At 48.9% G+C, this 21,216-nt stretch overlaps 1 protein-coding gene across 8 annotated transcripts; it reads left to right on the top strand.

Moving 5' to 3' along the window:
- The first annotated feature begins 142 nt into the window (after positions 1–142).
- LOC118088225 (cytosolic 5'-nucleotidase 1A) lies at positions 143–20,330 on the top strand. 8 transcript variants are annotated; one of them, XM_088666206.1, is made up of 8 exons: positions 143–273; positions 375–670; positions 2,761–2,819; positions 4,835–5,002; positions 5,630–5,759; positions 9,806–9,928; positions 10,679–10,857; positions 19,580–20,330. In XM_088666206.1, exons 3-8 carry the CDS (start codon positions 2,775–2,777, stop codon positions 19,877–19,879), a joined length of 945 nt encoding a protein of 314 aa, XP_088522332.1. In that variant the 5' UTR covers positions 143–273; positions 375–670; positions 2,761–2,774; the 3' UTR covers positions 19,880–20,330. The 8 variants fall into 8 exon arrangements, with proteins under 8 accessions (XP_088522332.1, XP_088522324.1, XP_088522307.1 ...); XM_088666198.1 differs by lacking the exon at positions 375–670 and having other exon boundaries at positions 181–326; positions 2,766–2,819; XM_088666181.1 differs by lacking the exon at positions 375–670 and having other exon boundaries at positions 189–326; positions 2,742–2,819.
- Positions 20,331–21,216: the final 886 nt, after the last annotated feature.

The raw sequence follows: 21,216 nt of genomic DNA, 5'->3' as shown, positions 1-21,216 counted from the left end.
TTCTGGGCTTGTCTTTCTTTGCCCCTTAGCAACGCTGCTCAGAGAGATGCCCTGTCATTGCGGTGATGGTTCCACCCATCGCCAGATTCTTCCTCACCCCACCGCCCTGGTATTTTGACAGCGCTCTAGCGCAAAGCACTCTGGGAAAGCGAGTCCGCCTCCTTCTTTGTCGTCGTCAGAAGAGGGAAGAAAGGCAGCGGCGTTGACCACAAGTCCCAGGATGCCTGGCGCCTCTACTTCTGCTGGATAGAAAGAGGCAGCATCTTTTTCAAAGTACTGGGTGTTTTGGATGTCTGTGCTGTTGAGACAAGTTGCATTTGCGTTTGGTGAGTTTCGGTCTTTTTGAATTTATTGTGTATGGGTGTGTTTTGCAGATGGTGAAAAGGAACCCTCGCCATCCTTGCTGTTCGCTCACTTTTTAGAAGTCATGCGGGAAGCTGCCGAAGTTGGTATCCCCCCGGGACGATCCTTCCCGTTCTCTTTTTCTTTTCGGACTCAGCCCTTAAAAGGAGATGCAGGGAACTTGCAGAAAGGAAATAGAGATGATCCCCGCCGCGCTGCTGCCGCTGCTCTTTAGCCAAGCATTCCCTCTCAAACTTTGGGACGTGCTAAAAGAAGGCGATCCGCTGGGGTGAGCTCGGCTCCACACCAGAGTTGCGCGTACTTGTAGGTACAGTGATGGGACCACAGGTCAAAATGTTAGCTTATAGCTCTGGCTTACCTCTGAGCTTGTAGGGCTCTGCTATGAACAACGGGATTTGGAGCCAATGACTGCCAGGTTTGCTACCAAAAACTTCCCACCTTTGCACACTTTTGATCGTTGGTGAGCCAGGCCAGGAGTTAGAAAAGAATGTGCAGAAGTTTACCAGAATTTAGAAACAAAAGAGGAAGTTGTTTGGTAACTTCCCAACTACCTACCAACCAAGCAGGTGTTTAGCAAAAGGGATCTGTACTATGAGCTTGAATCCTGGCAAGACAGAGACACTGGGGACGAGTTGTTCCCGTGTCCAATAATTTTTTGGGAGAGTGGGGGGTGCTTTTGGATCCAGCTCTGTCACTGGAGGCTCAGGTAGCCACAGTGGCAAGATGTACCTTTTACCAGTGGCGATTTGTTCAACAACTACAGTCATTCCTGGGCTGGGAATTCATTGTCAGGGTAGTTTGTGCATTGGTTACTTCAAGACTGGATTACTGCAATGCACTCTATTTGGAGCTTGTTCTTGATCCGGAAGCTGAAGTTAGTGCAAAATACTGCAACACAATTGCTGACAGGATTGAGGCCTAGTCAGCAGTGCTCAGATATCTGCACAGGTTGCTGATTTGCTACTGGGCCAAGTTCAAGGTCTTAGTATATAAAGCCCTTAACAACGTGGGACCAGTTTACCTGTGAGATCACCTTACCTCATATACACCCACTCGGCTGCTTTGATCTGCAGAACTGGCACTGTTAAAGGTGCCACATAATACCTGTTCTACATCCGTAAGAACTTGATAGTTTAGTGTGGCAGCACCCTACACTTTGGAACTCCCTGCCTATTGATATCAGACAGACGCCTTCACTGTACTCCTTTCGGTGCCTGCTAAAAACATTTTTGTTTAGACAAGGCCACCCAGATATTTAGAAAGTTGATATGAGTTTTAATTAATTTTAAGTTTGTTATTTTCAAAAGTCATAAATTATTATGGTTAATTCTGCTTATTGGTAACTTTATAGTTTTATCTTTTCTGTAAACCACTTTCAGGGTTTTGTTTCGTTTTACAATCAAGTGGTATATAAGGAAATAAATAATGCTTTGCATTCAAGACTGCTAGTCTTGCTTACCTGGAAGCAGCTCCCATTAATTCCAGTTGGTCTTCCTTTCATGCAAATAACTTAAGTAGACCTGTAAGATTTTTCTGTTATAGTCTTCTGTAAACATGTCTCTTATGAAAGTGGGGTTAGGACTGCTATTTTAGTAGCCGAGTGGCTGTTGTTAACTGTGCAGTCTTTAGAGCAGGCATTCCCAAACTTTGGCCCTCCAGATGTTTTGGACTACAATTCCCATCATCCCTGACCACTGGTCCTGTTAGATAGGGATCATGGGAGTTGTCGGCCAAAATATCTGGAGGGCCGCAGTTTGGGGATGCCTGCTCTAGAGACAACCCCTGCCAGCCCCACAATGCATTGCAAAAGCCTAACCTGGAGGTAATCAGAGGCTCTCTCTTTCATGAGTGGCCGCTTAGTTGCTTTTTAAAAGATTCCTCATATGCAGGGCCTGCCCACCCAGAGGCAAGGTGAGACAACCGCCTCAGGCGGCAGAATCCACAGGGGCAGCAGATCTTGCTTCCAAAGAATGCATCCCCCGCTGCTGCTGTGGTGGCAATCATGGCTGTGGTGTGCTCCTTGGAGGTGAGATCAGTTTGAGGAGAATGCTAGCAGGGTAGCTTTTTATTTCTGTTCCTGTTACTCTCTCTCTCTCTCTCTGGATGCTTTTCTATTGTTTTGTGTTTTATATTGTTTGTCTCAGTGACGAATCTGTTGCTATTTCCTGGCTTTTATGTTATCTTCAGTTTGGCTCTGACAATGCTTTGCATAAATCTATGAAAAGTTATGTTTGTGCCACAGAGGTTTGCAGGTCTGTTTCCACAAATTATGGAAATAGATAGTGTGGCATAGGTGTCATATGCAATCTTTCTCACGGTTGATAAATGCTCCCTTTACTGCCAGTGGATAGAATGTAATGTGATGTTTGGTGCCTCAGCTATTTCCCCTCCTTCAAGGTCAGAAGCGGAAGATGGCAGACCTCGAAAGCACAGTCATAAACACCAGTGTGACCCAGGTATGGCATTAATAGCTATAGTAGTTTATAGTCGGCGTATTAAAGGAGGAACTAGATTTTGCTTTCTTTCAATTAAGCACAATAGGGTTCTAAACATAATGAAACTGGTTTCCCCTTCAGTATACACTAAGACACTGGGGAGTCTTGTTTTCCAGACAAATACAGTCTGGAGATATGTGAACAGTACAGCACCACTGTTATGGGCCAGGCACAGGCAAACTCGGCCCTCCAGATGTTTTGGGACTACAATTCCCATCATCCCTGACCACTGGTCCTGTTAGCTAGGGATGATGGGAGTTGTAGTCCCAAAACATCTGGAGGGCCGAGTTTGCCTATGCCTGTTATGGGTAAATGAAAACCAAGTGATTCAAAATTTGGTCCCAAACTTAGAACACCAGATTGGTTGGGCATATTCTGTGATTCAGAGACCATAGGAATATAGGAAGTTTTCTTGCATAATGAGTCAGATATTGATATTGTTATAATTTGGCTATTATTGGGGGGAATATTGGAAAACTAATACAAATTTATTTACCAAAAGAAGAAGAAGATACCGAGTCAGACCATTGGTCCATCTAGCTCAATACTGTCAACACTGAATGGCAGCGTCTCTCCCCTATCTGGAGATATTAGGGCAGGCATCCCCAAACTTCGGCCCTCCAGATGTTTTGGACTACAATTCCCATCTTCCCCAACCACTGGTCCTGTTAGCTAGGGATCATGGGAGTTGTAGGCCAAAACATCTGGAGGGCCGAAGTTTGGGGATGCCTGTATTAGGGTTTGAACCTGGGGTGCTTTTCATGAAAAAGTATGTTCTCTAGCACTGAACCCTTTCTGGGTCTGGAATGATCAGAAAGTTTCTCCAAAACAAAGCAGGGTGCTTCCCATTAGGCTCTAACTCAAAGGCAGAATGCTCCCTGGGAATCCTAAAGGTCATTTCTCTGTTGTGAACTGTTGGTGAGGGGTTTCTATCCAAGGATGAGAATGAGAAGGAATACTACCTCTATCCTTTCAGTCATTTGGTTCCTAAAACTCCACCCACAGCTGCTTTTACCACCACAAGGTTGCAGACTTGCACTTGCCTCACAAGGACTAATAAGAGTCCTCTCGTTACTCAAGTCAAGTGAACAATCCTAACCTGCAAGCTGATGAATGGGTACCAGATTATGTACTCTGGCCTATTGCTTTTGAAACATCCCTAAAACTAGTCTGGCTGCTTTCTGTAGTTCCTTTGCCAGCGCACAAATTGAAGTCAAGGGCTGGAGTTCAAGTTCTGCTTCATCACATCTGTGCTCTCTGCAGGGAATGTAATTATAGGGATAGCTTGCCTTAAGCTTGCCAGGATATACACATAGCTGCCAAGTTTTCCCTTTTCTCGCGAGGAAGCCTATTCAGCATAATGGAAAATCCCTGAAAAAAAGGGATAACTTGGCAGCTATGGATATACATGTTTCTGAGAATTAGTTTCCCAAGAAGGTAGAGGTATGTGCTATAAGCATATTGTTGTTGTTTATATTCACAAAAGCAACACAAATTTTAAACATTAAAACCAATTACAATAAACGCAAGTAATAAAAACCTTTAAAAGCATATCCAAACAAATAAAAGACAGGTTTTACAGATCCTGCCTCACTAAGAGAAGCCACACATATTTAGAACTCCTTCAAATCAAGGGCCAAAAGGGAAGTTTTTAGCCTGGTACCTAAAGATAGATCGAGATGGTGCCAGGGAAGCCTTCTTGGAGAGAGCATTGCACAAGCAGGGATGCCACCCTTCAGACCTCTTATGAAAGGGGCTTATGAAGAAGGGCCTCGGATAATGTTTACTGTACTGTGTCCAAGTCAGTTCATGAAGGGAGAGGTGGCCAAAACATATAGCAGGGAAATAGTCTTAAATGCAAATAATGTGGCTTTGAATGGGGAGGAGTTGCAAATATACAGGAGAGACACAAATGTTCGTTCAGGTTTCCCTCTTGACCAATATTGGTTGCCAAACCTCGACCTTCTCCTCTTCAGAAAGATCCCAAGGAAGCTCTGGTCATTGCTGTGACAACAAGGGCTATTTTCAACCTGGAAAAGGAGCATGAGATCTTTTTGACAAAGGGAAAGGAGGAGTACGTGAAGCATCAGCAAACGAACGAGAACAACCCTTTGGAGCCAGGGACAGCCTTTGCTTTTATCCAGGTAAAGTGCCCAGAACAGCTCGGTCAAGGCATGTGTGAAATACAGACTCCCTGTGTCTTTTAGAATTCTCATCTCAGAATTAACAGACACTTTTGCTGTTGAAATGGGTGGCAGTGGATTTTTCACTTGCCGTGTTAATCTGGTTTTGCAATATGCTTTACACCCATGCATATGTAAATAGACAATCTTGCCCCCCTCGGGTTTCAATCAGACTGTAAAAATGTTTTAAATGAATGTATAAGTGTTCTTTTGCATGCCCCTTTATACTTTGCCTTGCAAAAAAATCCAGATTGGTTGCAAAATTGCTCTGTCCCACAACTAGGGAGTGAGTATGTGAGAGCCTCATAAGCAGGGCAAATACAACCACAGTTTTGCCTGTGACAGAAGCAGTTCCCTGAAACTACTGGAAAATTGTGGGTCTGGTTTTTCTTCTTCACAACTCCCTCTCGCACAGTAATACGTATCTGTGCTTTCAGAGTAGTGAAGATGCTTTCAAACCATCTGAGCTATATTTAAAATGCTAACACATCTGCCTTTCACCACTTAGAGCCTTAAAGGCCAGAGTTTAGAGTAATGAATGGTAATACACCTCTGGGCACTTCTCCTCCCCCCCATCCCCCATCCCAGGCAGCACAGTTTGTGAACAAGAAGCTTCTTGAAAGAGACCCAGAGGAGAAGGAGCTCTTTGACGTGATTGTCCTCTCAAATAACAGTCCAGAGAGTGGTGTCCGGATCATCAACAGTGCTAAGCAACATGGTAGGTGTCCTAGGCATAAGATTCTTAAGCCATTTTCCAGGAACCTCTAGATTCCATTTTTCCCCAGTCATTTTTAAATTTCATTCTTTCTGGGGGTAATTTTGATTTCCTCTTGACCTCGTTTGCATTTCTGCACATTACAATGACGAGTCCATATGTATTGTGAATCGAGAAACTAAAAGAGGTAAGTAAGGACACTGGACAGGATACAAAGCCATTCATCCCTGTGCCAGGAAGACAGCACTTAGTATGGAATAGGAGGCTAGTTCATGCTTACAGAGGACCACTTCTGAGTGCCTTGGGAGACCCATAACTGGAGCAGTCATCTAGAAAAAGGCCCATGCATTTGCACAAATCAGGCAGCCACTGGCAAAGCCCCTCCATAGATGCGGTTTCAGTTATTAGTTTGTTTCAGTGATATATAGCCTGCCCTTTGCAGAAGCCACAGGGCACTTTGCTAAAAGGTCAAACAAATTAAAAACAGTAAACTCTTTTAAAAAACAACCACACACACTCATTTAAAATGTAAAGCACATCAGCTCGTAATGATTCAAATTATGTAGCAATTTACTAACAGTCCCACCACCAGCAAATCAGACCTTTTTTCTAGTCACGTTTGTCTTCCAAATGCACACCAAAAAGGTGCATTTTGACCAACCACCTAACACTACATAAAGGCAGGACTGTACACACCTTGAAATAGAGGGAATTCCATATGCAAAGAATCACCACTGAAAATGCACTTCCCTGGCCTTCACACCACACAGTTCATCCTGCTGATCTTAAAGCACAAACAGTCCCCGTATATTGCCAAAGTGCACACATGGAGGTCACTTTAAGTGTGAAACAACTCACCACAATATACCTGCCAGGGAGTGGGGAGGAACAAATAGCACCAGTAAGTAACTTATGGTGGAATCCCACCAGGGAGTAAGCCCATTGCATTGAGTGGGGAGACTTACCTCTGAATAAATATGGTTTGGACTGCAAAACCATCTTTGTTTTATGATCATTATATATATGAACAGGACTATGTCGTTTGCAGGCAGAAGGTGCAGAAGGCAGGGAGCACTTGGCTCCAAACTTTAGTGACAGGACGGAGGATAATATTGTTTGGCCCACATATTTCAGTGCGCTGACCAAGTTTGCACTGAAATTATCTTTTGGATTTCACACCTTTCCAAATGTTGCGAAACAGTCGTTGCGTTGGCTCAAAGAATATATAAAAAATCTGTTGAAATTTGTGCATTCTATAAAGTATGTTTAGGATTGCCCACATTGCAATGAAATATGTACTGAAATGCATTGTTTGTGATAAAATATGTGCTTGAATCCATATTTAACTATGAATTTTCATGCTTAAAAAAAACACACACACGCAGGTAAATGTGGAGATGGGATGGAACAGACTCATGAATGAACACACATGACAGTGTTTTGTATTGCAAATAGTTCAGTCTATACTTATCCCATTCCTTGAAGGCTAGTGTCTGTATGTACCCCTGCTCCACCACTGTGGGAGGGGGTTGTTTCCATGCAGCCCAATCTGCCTGTGACTAGGTCCACATTCCCCCCCCCCCAAAAAATCAGAACCAGGCATGTACTCCAAGAAGGAGATGACACATTTACGAATCATCTGGGTTATAGCTGTGAATATGAGCTCTGAGACTTTGTAGCCTTCCCACAAAGGGTCCATGCTACAAGCTTAAAAGTATGGAGGGAAATGTCTACAAAGGATGCAATGGGGAAGAGCAGAGAGCAAGTGCCATATTTACATGCTGGCAAGGTCATTGCTTGAAGCTATGAACATGAGTCTGACCAAACTGCGGGAGGCAGTGGAAGACAGGAGTGCCTAGTCCATGGGGTCACGAAGAGTCGGAAACGACTAAATGACTAAACAACAAAAACAACAACAAGGTCATTGCTTTTCCTTATTCCCCATTGTCCGAGGAGGTGAGCTGGAGATGCTGTGAAGTTATGTGAGCAGAAACACAAGGCTACCTGGAAGCAGCCAAGGTGTGGTCTCAAGCTCTGACTCACCCAGGTACAGTTTAACCAGCTGTACTTATTTCCCAGGATTTGTATGGGTGGAACAGGCACCCTTGAGGGCACACCACAGTGCGGGTGCTGAGGGACGAGGGCCAGGGGCGTAGCCAGGATCAAAATTAGGGGAGGCAAGGGGCAAGGGGCGGGAGGGGAGGGGCCACAGCGGAAATGTGGGCGGGGCCACGTGGCCTGCGCCTCCCAGGTCTTCCAAGGAGGCGGCCCCAGGCTCCCGCTCCCTGTGCGAAGCTCCAGAGTCACGCTGGGAACGCGAGCCTGTGGCTGCCTCCTACGCGCCTCCCAGGTCTTCGGAGGAGGCGGCCCCAGGCTCACGTTGGGAGTTGGAGCCTGGGGCCGCCTCCTCCGAAGACCTGGGAGGCGCGGAGGACGCAGCCACAGGCTCGCGTTCCCTGCGCGACTCTGGAGCTTCGCGCCAGGAGCGGGAGCCTGGGGCTGCCACACTGCTGCGCCCCTCAGCCTTTGCTTCTAGGGGGGGCAATTGCCCCCTCCTGCCCCCCCTGCCTACGCCCATGAGGAGGGCACCTGGAACCAAGACAGGGACTTTCAGATTTAAAATGCAAGGGCATGTTAGCCTGAGACTGCCTCAAACTATCAGCACATCTCATGGGATTCCAACAGCAGAAGTACCATTCTCTTCAATGCAGTTTATACTCCTGCAGTGCTTAATATGAAAACTAAGGATATGAGGGGTCAGACATGGCTGAGGAAGCAAGAGGACCCTAAGTACTACTTTGCCCTTGGACCCCAAACCCCTCTCTCAGGGCCTGTGTATGTGCTTTAGATAACCACTCCCATCCCGGTAAGTGCATCAAATGTAGAAAAACCCACCTTTTGAAGATCACAACTTTCTGTCGTTCCTTTCTCTTTATTACCGGTAGTGAAAATGAAAGAAAACAATAAAAGATGCAGAATAGTTTGTGTGTGTTCCGATCGTATGGCCACTTTAATCGTTTTGCCATGCTTGACAGTATTTATAAAAGCAGAACAGCAGCGATGTTAGAATAATATAATCATAGATTTTAACAGTCCTGCTGTTCTGCTTTTGTAATTAGTACTGTTGCTTATATCCATCCCAAAACAGAGCAGGGCTGTATTGTGTCCTGTACTCTATTGTTCAAATACTGTGTGAAGAAGTTCAATTTCTCAATAGTTACATTATTTTGGCACCTCCCTTCTCCAGTTCTTACAAAGCTGGATTGAGTAAGCCATATCTCATACCTGCAGACACTGGCCTTCGATAGAAGGTGGGGTAATCTTTTTGCAATGCTGACTAATCAATAATCAATTGAGTTGCTATTAAAAGTGACCATTTCCACATTCTAATCTGGCACTTTAACATTCATATATCTAAGCAGGATAAACAACTAACTGAATGCTAGGCCAATGCCTATGGTTTTCTTGATTTCTATTACAACAGAGAGTCAAAACTGCTTAATATTTGGATGGGGCTAAAAAAGAACATATGTTTACCCCATCAGAGTTGCACTCCAACACTGGTGCTGTGACTGGGCATAGATTTGACTGAGTCTGTGAGGTGCCGGTTCTATGGGCACCAATGGGAGCTTCCCTCCAAAGGCTAATGCCAACTTCAGGAGTGATTTTTGTCAAGTTGGTGACTGGGGAAATTATTGATGATGCCCCCCCCCCCCTGTGCATCACAGTCCTGATCCTGCTTGGGCCTCCCCACATTAGCATGTTAAAAAAAAAACACTATGCCCATAAATTGCTTACGTGCCATTCACATTGTATCCAGTTTGGTCCAGAATGAAAGACTTGATACTTTTTGTTCTAGCTGTGCAAATAGCACTGTAGTGACATCTGGTGACAATTTCTAAGTGTTACACAACCAAGATTAAGAAGAGGTTGCCTAGTTCAGCCCTCAGACCTTGTGGTATGGTATATTTTCTTCTAATATGCTTAAACTCATTGTAGTCCCCCCTTTACAACTGACTGCACAATATTTATTTGTCCCTGGATTAAAGGTCTGGAGATCTCCAAGTTTTGTTTTGTCAGTGATGAAGATTCTACCCAGTACTTGAAAACCCACAATGTGAAGCTTTTCCTCTCAGCTGACATGACAGATGTGTGCAATGCACTTCAGAGAGGTTTGTTTCTGTTTCTTCATTTCTTTTGCCGAAATATTTCTGTTACAGTTTGTTGACATTGCTTTGATTTTATGTCCTGGGCCTACCATCTCTCCTTCCATATGTCCTCTCAAAATCATCTGTGCATCATCAAGTTCAAACTACAGAGAAATGTGCTTGCTCTCTCACTCTGAAGTGCTGTTTGTGGGTTTGTACCCAGGATAAATCCCGGTTGGTGTCATTGTTTAGTGTGGTAAAAGTTCCTCTAGCAGCGTTATTGTGATGAAAGCCACATTCGTTGCTGAAGAGGAATAGCGTTTCCCTGCAATGTTCCTCACACTTCTGAACAGACATCTTGAGGAAACACTGACCTGTTCGGCTAGTGCACGGGGAAAGTGGGAGAGAGACTTCATCCCTAGGCAAGACTGCTTTGTCTCTTCTGCTTTCCCCTGGAGCCTGTTGTGACAAGGCAGCTACATCAAAGCTAACCTGTCCTCCTCCCTTTGAAGGCTGACAGCAAAATAAAACAGTCAGTTGTGACATCTAAAAGCTTTAATAGTCACGAGCAGGCTGTGAACCAACAGAGCATGCCTCAATCCACACCTGTTGTTTCCAGAGATACGCCACATCTGTGTCTGCTTAACCTCAGGAGATCATTTCATGCCAGAGAACAGGATATTTCAATTGGGGCCTAGCCCAAGCTGTGTCTATCATGCATCCTCTGCTGAACCACTTCCAGACAGGCAATGTAACCCTCTCTCTGTCATACAGGAGTTTCAGCAGCACTCATCTTCCAGCAGGAGATACAGGCTCCCAGCACCCAGCTGCGCGTCGTCTTTGATGGTGATGCTGTACTCTTTTCAGACGAGACGGAGCGGGTCTTTCGTGAGAAGGGGCTTGAGGGGGCTGTAGAGTATGAGAAAAAGATGGAAAGCGTGCCCATGGGAGAGGTGAGGTTGCTTACCTTTCTTACCCTTTTACTTGCACCCATCCCACCCCGGCAAGGTGTATGAGTGATTTCTCCCTCTAAGACTCATTTCTATAATATATATGAATCTATTGAGATCTTGAGCAAGGGCGAGGTGGCAAGGTCAGGGTTATGCTGGTGCACCAGTAAGACCAGTCGATGGGCTCTGCTCGTGCAGCCTCACACACCCAACTGCTGAGAAGACGATCCTTTAAGTAGCCTGGCCTGAAGCCATGCAGAGCTTTTAAAGTTCCAGAAGCAGATTGGGAGTCAGTGCAGCAGACCCTCCAAGTGTTCCTATTTTCCAGGGACAGTCCCAGATTTACAAAAGCCATCCTGGTTTCTGATTTGATCCCAGAATGTCCCACTTTTCCTTAGCATGTCCCTATTTTCATTGGAGAAATGTTGGAGGGTATGGAGTTATGTGACCCCCCAAGACTAGGAGATAAGTAACTATACAACCTTTAGAAAACATCTGAAGGAAGTCCTGTACAGGGAAGGTTTTTTTTAATGTTTAATGTTTTATTATGTTTTTATATATGTTGCAAGCCGCCCAGCATGGCTGGGGCAACGCAGTCAGATGAACAGGCTTTAAAAAATAAAATTATGATTATGGAATAGGACATCCCTATTTTCATTGGAGAAATGTTGGAAGGTATGGTGCAGATGATGATGTTGATGATAATAATTATTATTATTATTATTATTTTGTACCCCATCCATCTGCCCCAGTCACTCTGGGCAGCTTCCAAATGATGGAGCACTGGTGTAATACAATTATATTTACCGCTCTCCAGTAATAACCTAGCTGCCCTGTTTTGATCAAGTGAAGTTTCCGAACAATTTCCTAAAGCAGCTTCATGTATATAATGCATTACAGTAATTCAACTACCAGGTTACCAGAGTGTGGTTAACAGCAGCAAAGCTCATATCTGTAAGGTTAGTAGAAGAGGGGAGGCTACATTAGAGGCATGATGGGTCATGACGGGCAGAGGCCTGAGAGAAGAAGGATGAATTCACACAGGCATGCTCATTACCTGATGACTACGGGTGATGTGTCTGACAGTTTCCCTATCACCTGCCATTACCGTGCTTCCCACATTTTAAGACACCGTCTTATAATTTTTTTACTCAAGAAAATAAGCCTATGGCTTATTTTCGGGGGGTGTCTTAGTATGGTTCCTGCCTCCTCCTGCCGCGACCGGCGTTGCTGCTGCTGGGCTGGCAGCACTCTGCGAAGGCAGGAGAAGCCGGCCAGACCGCTGGGGGGGTGGGGTAGAAAAAAGTTCGGAGCGCGTCCCAATGGCAGCACTCCTCATGCGCCACAAAAGCTACCAAACAACTGGGGGGGGAGGTTAGAAAGGTGGCCGGAGCGCAGCCTTATGGCAGCGCTCCTCACACACCACAAAAAAGACGCAGAAAACTGGCAAACAGCTGGAGGGGGCTAAAAAGCAGGGGCGGCCACAGCTTTAAATGGCTGGATCGCGCCTTCCGTCCCGCGCCTGCGCTGCGCGCCAGGTTTTACCCGATCCGTCGGGGAGCAGGGAGCGCTCAGAATCTGGAAAGGGGGGTCTTTCTTCCCATTTGGGCGCCCGAGCATCGCCGCTCGAGAGGCCGGAGGCTCTCGGCGGAGTGGTCTGGAGGAGCGATCGCAAGCTCTTGGCTGGCTGGCTGGCTTTCTTTTTGTTGCTCACGGAAGGCGGAAGGGGCCAGCAGGGCTCCCGCCACCGTCAGTCGCCCCGCCGCCCCTCTGCCTTGGGCCATGCAGCCCACAACGTTCCGGCAGCGCGGCTCCCACTGCCGTCAGTCGCCCCGGTGGCTCGGAAGGGCCAGCGGACCTCCGGCCGCTGCTCTGCCTTGGGCCATGCGGCCCCAGAACGTTTCGGCGGCGCAGCTCCTGCCGCCGCCTGTCACCCGCCGCCGCTCTGCCTTGGGCCATGCGGCCCCAGAACGTTTCGGCGGCGCGGCTCCTGCCGCCGTTTGTCACCCGCCGCTGCTCTGCTTCGGGCCATGCGGCCCCACAACATTCCGGCAGTGCGGAAGGGGCCAGCAGGGCTCCCGACACCGAGGGGTTTCCCCGTCCGGGCGCTCGAGTGTAAAAAAGTTCTGGGAAGAGTGGGGAGGCTCCCAGCGCGGCTCGCCTGGCGACGCCGAAAGAGGGCCGAGCGCGCGGTGCTTGTGCCTCCTCCTGCTTCTCCCCCCCCCCGCCCGTGTGTGAGGGAGAAATTAGCAGTTGAGGGCGAGGACGGATAGAGAGCTGCACGGCGCTTCAGCAGCAGCAACAGCAGCAACCAGTTCCAGGTGGCTCGGGGTATGGCTTATTTTCGGGGTATGGCTTAATTCCGCAAAAGTGTAAAAATCCTGCTACGTCTTATAAAATGACTACGTCTTAAAATAGGGGAAACACGGTATCTCAAACCTGATTCTTTTCAATGGAGGTGATGAATAGGTTCAACTGCAAGTCATCCAACAGCACATATTCACCTGTCAGTTGACTCTTTGAAATGCCATAGTCCCCCACCCAATTCAAAGGATTGAAGTGGCCAGGAAGGTGATTCTTTTGATGGGGTTTCTGTATTCACTCTAGTGAATGCTCAAGTCAGACAGACGACGTACACTTTAAAACTCTTCTCCCATGCCCTGATGAAATGATCACATATTGTCACAGTGGCCGGAGTGGACTACTTCAGAGTAACGACGCTACGCAGCTCTGCATTTTATTCTTTTATTGGTGCTGCGTATTTACAGTGCTCAAGTCATTGCTATTTACACGGAGTGATGTTGTCAGTCGGTTTCAGAACCTCCTAATGGCTTTTGGCGCGTCTTTCTCCAACACAAAAGCTTTGGCAGACCCATCCTCTTTCCCCTCCTCTTTCTGCGTAATTCCGGAGTTGGGGGGATGGGTCTCCCGCCCTTATTCGCCCCTTCCTGTCCCACCTGGGACCCTGGCTCCTCTACCTTGCCTGAGCCTCGGACACGACTTCCTGCTTCCCCACTGGAATCGGAACTCTCTCTGCTTCCCCCTGTGCTCGGGGATTGGCTTGAACTTAGGAGGGGAGGGACTTCGCGATATCCCCTGTCCCTCACATCCACCCCCCTCCCAAGCTCTCCTTCACCCCTCCCCAGGTCCCCCCCAGGTGTCGGTGACGACTGGAAGCCTAAGAACTCAGTGCTTTCCGAGCCCGTTGGCGTGAACACCTCCCCCCAGTCCTGCAAGCCCCCCCCTTCCGCCTGGGAGGACGGGAATCCCAAAAAGTCTGTGGCGTCAGAGCTGGTGGGGGTAAAAATGTTCTGCCAATCTGCTCCTTCCTCTGACTGGGTGGATCTCGGTGACACCCATACCTCATCCTCTGGTTCCTCAAACTCCGCTTCCCAGCGCCATGGTGAACTGCTCTCCCGTGCTTCCTCCCCCTCCCCCTCCCTTTCCATGTGCCAGGGCTTGGGTCTATGGGGAAAGAGGGCGTGAAATTCTTCTACCAGGAATTCCTCCTGTATCTGAGTGGCTGGGACCCATTCATTCTGGGACGGTGGAGCATCCTCCCATGCCATGAGGTACTCCAGTCCCCCCACCCCCCACCTTGAATCCAGGATGGCCGTGGCCTCATTGAGTTGCTCCCTGCCTTCCCTCTCCCCCCCTCCCTCAGGGGTTTGTTCGCTGTCTCGGAGCCTGCTGCTTTCCCTGTACGGCGACAGCAGCGATCTATGAAACACAGGGTGCACCCTCATGTCCTCTGGCAGTGCCAGCCTGTATGCCACCGGGTTGACCTGTTGCGTGACCGTGAAGGGGCCCAACCTTCTGGGCGCCAGCTTTTTGCATCGCCCTCTGATGGGAAGGCCCTCCGAGGACAACCAAACTTTGTCCCCCACCCTAATGACCTCCCCCGGTCGCCTGTGGCGATCTGCCCCCCTCTTGTACGCTTCCTTGGCTCTCTCCAAGTGTTCTCTGAGCTGCTGGTGCACCGTCTCCAGTTCCTCTGCCCAATCCTCAGCCTGTGGGCCCTCCTCCTCCTCCTCCCCCTCCCTCTCAGGGAAAGATCTGAGGTCACGCCCGTAATTGGCCTTAAAGGGCGACACCCCTGTGGAGACGTGCACCGCATTGTTGTAGGCAAATTCTGCCAGTGGCAGGCGATCCACCCAGTCCGTTTGCCTCTGGCTGACGTAGCATCTCAGGTACTGCTGCAGAATGGCGTTGACCCTCTCCGCCTGTCCATTGGTCTGCGGGTGTCTAGCCGTCGACAAGCTGACCTCCACCTGCAGGAGGTTCATGAGCCGCCGCCAGAACCTGGAAACAAATTGGCGGCCACGATCCGAAATAACCCTTAAGGGTAATCCATGCAGTCTGAATACGTGATCCACAAACAGTTTGGCTGTCTCTTCTGCCGAGACCGCCCTGGCACACGGTATAAAGTGGCACATTTTGGACATGAGGTCCACCACCACCAACACTGCGGTCTTGCCCCTGGAAGAAGGCAGATCCGTGATGAAGTCCATGGACACCACTTCCCACGGCCTGTGTGGCGTGGCTAAGGGCTCCAGCAATCCCGGTGGCGCTGCTCTGACCACCTTTGCCCGCTGGCAGGTGTCACAGCCCCGTACATAGTCTCGAACATCTTCCCGCACCCCTGGCCACCAGAAGTGTCTCATGACTAGGTGAGTGGTTTTGTCCCTCCCAAAATGACCCGCCGTTGGGTTGTCGTGCATCTGCTTGAGGACCGTACGTCTAAGCTGGGTGGTGGGCAGGTACAGTGCACCCTTGTAGAAAAGCAGCCCCCTGCGTTCTGCAAAGTCTTTTGCCTGCTCCCCCCCCCTTCTCAGTTCTCTGCAGATGCGGTTGGCAAATTCATCCGCTGCCGTCAGTGCTGTGAGTTCTGCCTCGCTCACCACTGCTGCTCCGCAGGACCATGCTGACGGGGGGAAAATGTGCCTGGGTGCCGGTGGCGCCTCCTCCTCCATGTATTCTGGCTTGCGGGAGAGGGCATCCGCCCTGACATTCTGCTCTCCCGGGATGTAGTGTATGGAGAAGTTGAAGTTCGAGAAGAACTCTGCCCACCGTATCTGCCGCTGGTTGAGCACCCTGGCAGTTCTCCAGAACTCCAGGTTCTTGTGGTCTGTGCACACCTGGATGGGGTGCTTGGCGCCCACCAGGAAGTGTCTCCAGTGCTGGAACGCAGCGTGGATCGCCAGAAGTTCCCGATCAAACACTGTGTAGTTTCGCTCTGGCTGAGTCAATTTCCTGGAGAAGAAGGCACAGGGTCTCCACTCTCGGTTGGCGTCCAGTTGCAACAAAATGGCGCCCACAGCTTTATCAGAAGCATCTGTCTCCACGCGTAGGGGCGCGTCCTGAACCACGTGGAACAGGTTCTGGTCTGAGGCGAACACCCTCTTGAGGCTTTCGAACGCTGCTTGCGCCTCTGGTGTCCACCTGAACTTCTGCTTGCCTCTCAGGCAGTCAGTGATGGGAGCCGTAACGCGAGAGAAGTTCTTGATGAACTTCCTGTAGAAGTTGGCGAAGCCTAGTAGGCGTTGGGCATCTTTGCGAGTCCTGGGGCTGTGCCAGTCCAGGATGGCCTGCACCTTGTCCTTGTCCATCGCCAGCCCCTTGTCTGACAGCTTGTAGCCCAGGAAGTCCACCTCCTTGGTGTGAAACTTGCACTTCTCCAGCTTCACATACAGGTGGTTCTCCTTCAGGCGCTGCAACACCTCCCTGACATCTTTCACGTGCTGCACTGGGTCGTTGGAGTAAATAAGGATGTCATCCAGGAAGACCAAGCATTTCCTGAAGAGGAGGGACCCCAGGACGTGGTGCATGAAGGCCTGGAAGCATGCTGAGCCCCCTTGCAACCCGAAGGGCATCACCAGATATTCAAAAGAGCCCAGAGGCGTGAACATCGTGGTTTTCCATTCATCGCCTTCCCGGATCCTGATCAAGTTGTACGCCCCCCTCAGGTCTAGCTTGGTGAAAATCTTGCCCCTGCGTGCCGCTGTCAGGAGATCATCCACTCTGGGCATGGGGAAAGCCACTGGCTCTGTCACTGAATTCAGCCGTCTAAAATCCACCACAAGACGGCGCTGTTGCGTGTCTTTCTTGTCCACCCAGAAGACTGGGCTGCCCCCTGCTGCCTTGCTTTCTCTGATGAACCCCCGCTTGAGGTTCTTGTCGATGAAAGCGCGCAGATCCTCCAGTTCCTGGTCTGACATGGCGTACAGCTTGGCTGGGGGTATAGTTGCCCCTGGCACCAGGTTGATCTGGCAGTCAAAAGGCCTGTGTGGGGGTAGGTGGTCGGACTCCGCTTCGCTGAAGACCTCCTGCAGGTCCCAGTACGGCTTGGGTATCGCTTCACCCCCTTTGACGTGCATGGTGGCCACCGTGGCTATCGGAGGCCCCTCCCCTGGTTGGTGCTGCATGCAATGTTCCAGGCAAAAGTCCGATCCAAAAGTGATGCATCTCTGGTGCCAACTTATGGAGGGGTCATGGCGCGCCAGCCAGCTCATGCCCAAAACGATGGGGGGGTCTGAGATGGTGGTGACGTTGAATGCCAGTGTCTCTGAGTGCCTTCCAACCGTCATTCTCATGGGGGGGGTTTGATGCGTGATGGCCCCTCCCAGCAGCTCTCTGCCGTCAATGGTTGCCACGTGCAGAGGAAAATCCAGCTGCAGAAGCTGGATCTGGTGCTCTTCTGCAAAGTTTCTCGAGAAGAAGTTCGCTGACGCCCCACTGTCAATTAGGGCGAGGACTGTCAGGGGATAGCCATTTGGAAGCGTGAGCGTCACTTCTAGAACCACTCCTGCTCTGGGAGGGGTGGGCTGGCTCTGCTCCTCTCTGTGCGGGTGGGTGGGCTGGGGCTGTTGTCTGCTGACTGTGCCTGGCTGCCGCCCCTTGTCTCCTGCAGCCAGGCTTTCCCGTTTCCCTGCTGTGGTGCTGCGTCAGTGGGGGAGGGCACAACCGTTCCCGCCTTTCCTTGCCACTCCCTGCGATGTGGGCAGTCTCTGACGAGATGCTGGGGGGAGTTGCAGAGAAAGCAATTCCCACCCCTTCCCTCCTTGCGTCTTGGCGCCGCTGGGGTTTGAAAAGCCCGCGCGCGCGCGCTATCAATCTGCATGGGTTCCTGGTCCTGACTGGCCCCAGGCGTGGCTTGGAAGGGTTGTTGGGGGAGTGGCTTCTCCTGCGACCGTGGGAACCAAGCCCGCTTTGCGCGCGTTGCTTGCTTGTCGCTCCACCGGGATTCCTGTCTCACCCCCACCGCCAGAGCCGCTTTGCTCAGCTGATCCATATTACTGGGCTTTGGACCTCTCGAGAGCTCATCCTTCACCTCCTCATGCAACCCCAAGTAGAACGCCGCTTGCATTGGGGGGGACTCAAGTTCCCACCCCAATCTGTGCACCAGCATGGTGAATTTCGCCCAATACGCGCGAACTGTCATATTTCCTTGGCGTAAATTATGAAGTTCCTCCTTAGTCTGATCCATATGACTATCGGACGAATACATCGTTTTCAAACCTTCTAGAAATAGTTTGACATTCTTCATGCAAGGATTCCTTGTTGCAATTAACGGTCTTAGCCACTCCCTGGCTGCCCCGGTAAGGTGCTCCACAATAAACGCTACCCTGTGCTCATCATCAGGGAACTCATCGTGGTGCAGCTCAAGAGCATACACAATCTCAGTCTCAAAGCCCTGAAATTCCCTCGGGTCTCCATTGAACTTGCTTACTAGGGTCCCGGCTCTCCTTCCTGGCAGCACTTGGACTTGGGGTGCCCCTCCCGCCTTGTTTTTCTCTGCATCCAGCTTGTTTTGGAGGTCTACCGCCACCGCCCTTAATTGCTGCTCTTTTTCCTGAAGCGCTCTCACCTGTTCCGCAAGTTGTAGCCGGTCGTCCTGGACCTTCTTAGTCTCCTCTTTAGCTGCCTTCAATTCCCCCTGCGCCTGCAGCGACAGCTGCTGCAGTTCTTGCTGGGCTTGCTCCGCGATCTGCCGCCATTTCTCCGCCTCTGACACGCTCATCCCGGCAACTCCAAAGTAGCCCAAAAAGGATTAGGAGGTTGCTGTCACAGTGGCCGGAGTGGACTACTTCAGAGTAACGACGCTACGCAGCTCTGCATTTTATTCTTTTATTGGTGCTGCGTATTTACAGTGCTCAAGTCATTGCTATTTACACGGAGTGATGTTGTCAGTCGGTTTCAGAACCTCCTAATGGCTTTTGGCGCGTCTTTCTCCAACACAAAAGCTTTGGCAGACCCATCCTCTTTCCCCTCCTCTTTCTGCGTAATTCCGGAGTTGGGGGGATGGGTCTCCCGCCCTTATTCGCCCCTTCCTGTCCCACCTGGGACCCTGGCTCCTCTACCTTGCCTGAGCCTCGGACACGACTTCCTGCTTCCCCACTGGAATCGGAACTCTCTCTGCTTCCCCCTGTGCTCGGGGATTGGCTTGAACTTAGGAGGGGAGGGACTTCGCGATATCCCCTGTCCCTCACACATATATAGTGACTTCTTTAAAAACTTGCCGTTTTTATAATCACTCCTTGAATGTTGTCACTTGGATAAAGTAAGATAAACCCATGTGGTTTACATTATACTTTTTTTTTATAAAAAACAACAACAAGGTCCCAAGAATCCTATTGTCCCCCTCTGAATAGAATTGTTTGGTTTATAATTTACTGTTCCGTGGAATAATATGATGCCTCCCTCTTTTGCCTACTGTATTTTACAGGGCCCACTGAAAGCATTTGCTTTGCATCTTGGCAAGATGCGCCAAAAATTTGGCACAGAGGACTCTCCCATCCGCATTTACTTGGTAACTGCCCGCAGTGGCCGTGACATGGGCATCCGGGCCATAAAGACACTTCGGGAATGGGGCCTGGCAATTGATGAGGCCTTCTTCATGGATGGAGCACCTAAAGGCCCCATACTCTCCAAGATTCAGCCCCACATCTTCTTTGACGATGGTCTTCACAATATCCAGGGTGCCCAGGATGTTGGCATTCCCTCTGCCCTGGTTCCTTGTGACTGATAACAGGGACCACATCATGGCCCCAGTATTGTGGCAGTTGAACAAATTGAAGTATGGCTGGGCAAATCTTCAGATTGACAGGACAAAGTTGAAATGGCATTGACTACATTTAGGGACCAAGGGAACAAAACTGCTGCATGAAGATACAGTGTTGGCTGCTTTGCTGTGATATTTTCTGAACAAATCCAAATATATGGACCCATTTAACTTGAGCAGCTGAAAGCTCATAAAGGAGCAATGACTGAAGTATAACTAATTGACTTGATAGCTAAATGAACACCTTGAGAAAATGGTGACTAGAAAAAAAGCAGAGTGATTGCTGGGTTGTTGTTTTTTAGCCTTTTTTATTGCACTAAAATGCATTTTCATTTAAATGCTGTTCCTCTAATATTTTATATATGTGTATGCAAAAAAAGCAGAAATAAAAATAGTGGGTTTTTAAAAATACAAAGCTGAAATGGCACTGATCAGAAACATAATGGTGAAGTTGCCCTAAGGTATAGATGCAGGAGATAAGCTAATCTCCCCAGAATTTCACTGAACTCATCGTTGATTCATTCATTTTATTTGTATGCCACTTTTCCACAAAAAAATGCTCAAAGTGGCTTACAACAAAGAAACAAGGATGCATTTCAAACAAACACCACAAAAACAAATTCATAATAACACAGCAAAACAATAACAACTATCATTGGAACCACACCGAGAAAGGAGGGAAGGGTGGCTCTAAGACAGTCCACACCTGTGGTGATTGTTGCACTCTTTCCCAAAATGTTGAATTTTCTGCTTCCACTCATGCAATAGGACCTCTTCCTCACTTCTCCCCAAGATCCAGAAGGTTCCTCAAACATCTGGAGCAGATTTTCTGGGTGCACAGAGGCAATCCCACACTACTGTCCCAATGAAAATCCACCCACCCCCAAAAGCAGCTGTTATTTATCCTGGGAAGAAAGTTTCTGTTAGTGCACATGGAAATAATAAATAAGGATTATTAAGGGCCTAAAAAGCTCAGTAACATGCAATGGTAAAAAGCCTCCAATGCAGCTTTAATGGGGGGAAAGAAGTTGTTTGCCCCTAGGGACAAATAAAATATTAGCAAGTATTACATTAGGTTTATTTTTACAGCCTAGAAGGAACCACAAACAGAAGCATCAAGGGTTCATCATGAGAGAGTGCATACATGAGTGCCTTATTCAGCCATGTCCAGAATTCTACTGAGGTCAATGGAATGTTGACTTTAAGTGGGGCAACTGATGCCCTGCTAGAATACAGAATCTAAAACTGGCCGATCTGTTTATACCAATGGGGATCCACACGAGGGCAGCACACAGCTCTTT

This window comes from Zootoca vivipara, chromosome 1 (genome assembly GCF_965207765.1).
Source record: "Zootoca vivipara chromosome 1, rZooViv2.hap1.1, whole genome shotgun sequence".
Taxonomy (NCBI): domain Eukaryota; kingdom Metazoa; phylum Chordata; class Lepidosauria; order Squamata; family Lacertidae; genus Zootoca; species Zootoca vivipara.
This window is presented reverse-complemented; position numbering and strand designations above follow the sequence as displayed.

Coding starts and splice junctions, on each gene's coding strand:
- LOC118088225 (XM_088666172.1), top strand. CDS start 290: ATGTCTGTGCTGTTGAGACAAGTTGCATTTGCGTTTG. Junction 2,820..4,834: donor TAAACACCAGTGTGACCCAG/GTATGGCATTAA, acceptor TCTCCTCTTCAG/AAAGATCCCAAGGAAGCTCT. Junction 10,858..19,579: donor AAAGCGTGCCCATGGGAGAG/GTGAGGTTGCTT, acceptor TGTATTTTACAG/GGCCCACTGAAAGCATTTGC.